The sequence below is a fragment of the Phocoena phocoena genome, chromosome 15, assembly GCF_963924675.1.
Source record: "Phocoena phocoena chromosome 15, mPhoPho1.1, whole genome shotgun sequence".
In the NCBI taxonomy this organism is placed as follows: Eukaryota; Metazoa; Chordata; class Mammalia; order Artiodactyla; family Phocoenidae; genus Phocoena; species Phocoena phocoena.
In genome coordinates this window covers 39,958,602-39,963,976 of record NC_089233.1, presented here as the reverse complement: position 1 = coordinate 39,963,976, position 5,375 = coordinate 39,958,602, and the positions used below count along the sequence as shown (strand labels likewise).

Here is a 5,375-nt window from a genome sequence, read left to right as displayed (position 1 = left end):
GATGGTACATCATACCCATGAACACACTACTGCCTGTCTCACGGTGGCTGCTGCAACAAAACCCTGTGCACAGGGTGTCCTAAACGACGGGCATTTATTTCTCCAGTTCTGGAGGCTGGAAGTCTGAAGTCAGGTGCCACGGGGTCAGGTTCTGCTGAGGGCTCTCTTCCCGGTTTGCAGGTGGCACCTTCCTGCTGTGTCCTCACATGGTGGAGAAAGGGAGCGCTCTTGTGAATTTGGGCAGAAGGGGGCGTAATCGTTTGGTCCACATAGCATTACCTTACACGGCAAAAGGAACTCTGCAGGTGTAATTAAGGTTACTGATCAGTTGACATTAAGAGAGAAGATTATCCTGGATTACCTGGGTGGCCCAGTGTTATCACCCACATCCTTTAACCCAGAGGCAGAAGAGTTCAGAGAGGTTTGAAGCCTGAGATGGACTCCTCGTGCCACTGCTGGCTTTGCAGATGGAGGGGCCCTGTGACCAGGAACGTGGGTGGCTTTCAGGAGCTGAGAGAACATCCCTGGCTGACAACCACGAGGAACTGAATGAGGCCACAACCCAGAGGAGCTGGATCAGATCCTTCCCCCAGGCCCCAGATGAGCGCCTAGCCTCACCAACACCTTCTTTTCAGGCCTGCGAGATGAGACGGAAGCAGAGAAGCCAGCGCCCCCCTGCAGACACTGCGAGAGCCTCAACAGTGCTGATTGCAGCTGCAGAGCTGGTGGTGATTTGTAGGAGGGCACTAGGCAGTAACACGGGGTCGCTCCGTCAGGGTGAGAGTGAGGCCCATACCGCGGGAGCTGAGGTCACGTAGGCAGGTACCCATGGCACCCCAGCAAAGCAGGCCCCGCTGGAGAAAACAACAGCATAGTCTCGATGGCAGGGGGGCTGCCAACACAGCCTGGGAGGCAAGGAGGCAGAGCACAGGGCAGGGCCTGGCCCGGCTGGAGGGCCCATCCCGGCCCCCGGACACCAAACTTGGCAGGAATAGGGCCCAGTGTGACCAAATAACCCAACTCCTCAAGAGAATCCAGAAATCCGATTTTTGTATAAAATAGTCTCATTCAAACTTTAAAAACACTGCGCTGGCCAACCTTGTGCAGAACAAGAAACACAGAGACGTGTGTCTTGAACCAGATGTGACCTTCTGTGTAAGAGAAAAGGCAGAAGGGCCCCGAGCATGGGCCTTTTCAGGAGGTAATAGGGACGCCCCTCCCCTCACTCAGAAGAGAAGGGGAGTCCACACACGTGGAAGACCCACCTCTCCCAGTGACCATGCGGGGGACCCACTCCCAGCCCCCCAACAACCTGACGTTTTCAGGGCTACGGGCCCATTTCTAGATGAGGCCACTGAGGCCAGAGCGGTTCATTAATCCCCTGTGATTACATGGATGTGAGGTGGTGACTGGCTTGAAACTACGCTTCTGATTCCAAAATCTGGGTCCGTCTGGCTGCTCCACGTGGCACCCTGGCAACACGGGATTTTTCTCTTTTGATTGCACAGGGGTTTGCTGTGCATTTCCCGAGGCCTGGACTCTCCTCCCCTCACTGGGAAACCAGCCCCCTCCTCATTCAAGGCTTGGCCCTCCTGTCCAGCTCCTACCACGGCAGGCGCCCCTCCTACATCCCAGTCTTTCGGGTTCTGTCCCCACGGCCCGCTTGTAGCTCAATCTCTCAGCTTCCCAGCTCTGAATTCCTGAGGAAGGAACCTAACTGGTTTGAGTCATGTTTCTGTCCCAAGTGATGATGGGTCACAGGTCCCTTCCAGCCTGTGGTCAGATGCCAGTCCAGGAACGACCCTCTGTCACCCCTCCCATCCTGACTCCCCTCCCCACCCCCTCCCCAGCTCCAAGCAACCCCGTCTCAGGACCAATCCCCAGAGGTACGAGCAGGACCGCTCAGGGAACAGGCTCGGGCGAGCCATGTCCCTAAAAGCAGCCCCCAGACGCCTGCACAGCTGTGCCTGATGCTTCTAATACAGCTTGAACGGCGGGGCCTGGAGCAGGTAAGGTAAGCGTGGATATCAACGGTATCTGATATCATCTGAAGCCTCTGAGATGCCCACCACGGCCCTGGGTGGGGGCGCCGGCAGCAACGTTATACTGCTCACCCCTCCTCACCTGCCGAGTGACCCAGGTGAGCCAAGAAACTTGGGGGTGTTCCACGTCCCACACCCAAACCGTCAGCGACTCCTGGCCACAGTGCTAAGCGTCAACTCAACAAATGGTCTCTTCGCATCCCTCTGAGAGGATGAGATTTTGTCAGCAGTGAGCGCTCGCTCTGCCTCGTTCCGACATGGAGAACTTAGGGAGCCTGTGTGGGGGCATCAGGTCAGTGAAAGTGGAAGACAGACACACGATGAGGTCAGATGACTCATACCCAGAGAAGCATTAAGTCTTAAATTCTCTTACAACAACTTCATTTTGAATGAAGGCAGGAGGCTTTTAAAACAGTGTTATTGAGTTATACTGATACATAATAAGCTGCCTATGTGTATATAAAGTGCACAATTTGATGTTTGACCTACATATACACCTGTGAAAACATCACCACAATCAGGACATGTATCCATCACCCCCCAGTTTCCTCATAGCCATTTATAATACCCCCCAGCCCTACCCACTCCCCATCCATCCCTGTCTCCTGGCAACCACTGATCTTTCTGCCACTACAGCCGGCATTTTCTACCATGTTATGTAAACAGAATCATATGGTACATACCTGGTTTTCTCTGGCTTCGTTTACTCAGCACATCCATTGTGTGGATGTTCTGACATCCATTGTGTACTCGTGCCCCCTTCAAAAACTCATCCCGTTTCATTGCTGAGTACTATTCCAGGATACGACAGACCGTGATTTGTCCATCCATTGATGGACATTTGGTTTATTTACAGTTTGGGACCATCACAAATACAGCTGCTGTGAACATTCACGTACAAATGTTTGTACTTGGGAAAATGCCTAGGAATGGAATAGCTGGATCGTTTGGTAGGCATGTGTTTGATCATGGCCATTTTCATGGAGCTCCCGTGCAGGTTTCAGAGGGTCCACACTGTGTGTATTTAACCTACAAGATAAGGTACACACTGGTCACATGGGAACAAATGATCCACACACTCACAAGGAGGCCACATCAGGCTGCAGCCGCTTCATTCCAGTCCTCCCAGTGTACGGAGAGGGTTCCCAGCAGGGAAAGTCTCCCAGCATGACCTCTGATTTTGTAAGATGCTCTGAGCGGGGCTTCCCTGGTGGCGCAGTGGTTGAGAGTCCGCCTGCTGATGCAGGGAACACGGGTTCGTGCCCCGGTCCGGGAGGATCCCACATGCCGCGGAGCAGCTGGGCCCGTGAGCCATGGCCGCTGAGCCTGCACGTCCAGAGCCTGTGCTCCTCAACGGGAGAGGCCACAACAGTGAGAGGCCCGCGTACCGCAAAAAAAAAATGCTGTGCACACAAGCTCCTGACACTCCGGAAATGGCCCACAGGTGGGCTGTGTAATCTGCCTGCAGCAGATCTTTATATGATGGCAGTACCGTGTGGGTCTAGAGTAGAATAGTTATGATCAATACCGAGAGCTATGCATGAACGGCAGGAGGGGTTCTGCAAGGGTGGTCCCACCAGCATCACCTGGGGATGCACATCTCCCCAGTCCAGACCTACAGAGTTGAAACTCTGAGGGGGGGGTCCAGCAATCTGGGCTTCCAGGCAATCTGATGCATGTTCTGGTTTAAACACAAATAGCCTAGAACATCGTTCAAGCCCTTTGACTCTCCTGGAATTAAATCCATCAGAAGTCACTCTACGCCAAGAGTGCATCTTCTCGATGGCCTCGCTCCATCCACACAGCTCTGGAACCCACCCTCTTAGAACGCTGCCACCCGCGTTAAGGTCTCCTCGAAGAACCAAGCTACCGACTGGAATGCAGACCTGCACAGTGGTGGTTACCGCTTCTTTCCCAAAGCACCAGACTCAAAACAAAACAAAAGTCCCAGGAACTCAATCACTGGACCATTTAAATCCAACCGTCAAAACCACCCATTTCTCTACCTGGGGCTTTCACCCTAGCATATTATGACATAAATGAACCTAAGAAAAGAAAAAGACAAAGATTTTAGATGATACACTCCAACACTCTTTACTGCTCTAGAACTCTCGCTCCAAATTTACACATCAGCAGAAAAATTAATTAAACTTGAATAGGAAGAATTGGAGAAAAAATATTGAATACTTTTTGTTTTAATCTTCAGCTGAAGCGTGATTTCCGCTCAACATTATAATCGGAGGGAAGTGCTGGTCATTTCCTTGGCATTTTTGCAGGCTCAGTACTTAGCCCAGTCTTTGAAAACCCTCTCCAGCTTCTGGCCAAGCAGAACTTTGCCGCTCACTTTGAACTTGCCAGCAAGGAAAGCCTTCTGAGGGTTCATTTTGCCCAAAACCAGCGCCATAAAGACAGGCTCTGGGATTGTGAAGACAGTGTCCGCTGGGAGCCTGGCGGGTCCCGGATACATGCTCCCAGAGCCATTCTTCAGATCAATGGTCCACTGCAGAATGGTCTTCCCATCCTTGGTGATGTCCAGCTGAAAGATGGCATTGACTTTCTTTACCAGCTGGGCCCCCACTTCTTTGATGTGATGACTGATGTCCTCAAACACAGGGAAGCTCTGGAATTCTGACAGCGCTACAGGGTGTGGCACAGTGAGTTCCTGAGCTGGACCCAATTCCTTGAGCTGGCTTGCCTGAGGCCCATCCCTTGCTTTGATCTTGAGTTGACGGTCGATTCTCTTCCACATCTTACTGTGCTGGTCCTCTTGACCTTGCCAACTGGTTTGTGAGCAGCTGTAGCCAGATTAATATCCACAAGTTCATATTGTGACATAAAAGGAGAGGCCAAGTGGGGAATAAGACTGGTTTGTGTGCCGCAGTCTTATTGGCCAAACAGATGCTAAAATGTGACATGGGGTGAGGGCTCATTGTGAGGCAGAGCCACACCACCCCCCCCAAACCACAAGGTCCCACAAGCCCAGCCCAGAGAGGTCTGGACCCCATGTTGGGAATAAGAGAAACTGGCCCCAGAAGGTTCTTTGGTGACATGAGCTCTGTCTTTTCAACTCTTTTTTTTTATTTAATAAATTTATTTTATTTATTTATTTATTATTTATTTATTTTTGGCTGCATTGGGTCTTCGTTGCTGCCCACAGGCTTCTACTCTTTGTTGCAGTGCGTGGGCTTCTCACTGCGGTGGCTTCTCTTGTTGCGGAGCATGGGCTCTAAGCACACGGGCTTCAGTAGTTGTGGCACGCGAGCTCAGCAGTTGTGGCTCGCAGGCTCAGTAGTTGTGGTGCACGGGCTTAGTCGCTCTGTGGCATGTGGAATC

At 52.0% G+C, this 5,375-nt stretch overlaps 1 protein-coding gene across 1 annotated transcript; it reads right to left on the bottom strand.

The window, feature by feature from the left end:
* Window positions 1–4,110: 4,110 nt before the first annotated feature.
* Window positions 4,111–4,818, bottom strand: SCP2D1 (SCP2 sterol binding domain containing 1). Its single transcript, XM_065893579.1, has one exon. It carries the CDS (start codon window positions 4,789–4,791, stop codon window positions 4,321–4,323), a length of 471 nt encoding a protein of 156 aa, XP_065749651.1. The 5' UTR covers window positions 4,792–4,818; the 3' UTR covers window positions 4,111–4,320.
* Between the last annotated feature and the right edge of the window lie 557 nt (window positions 4,819–5,375).

What these genes read in the sequence shown, in the direction of transcription:
- SCP2D1 (XM_065893579.1), bottom strand. Translation starts at nt 4,791, where the DNA reads ATGTGGAAGAGAATCGACCGTCAACTCAAGATCAAAGCAAGGGATGGG.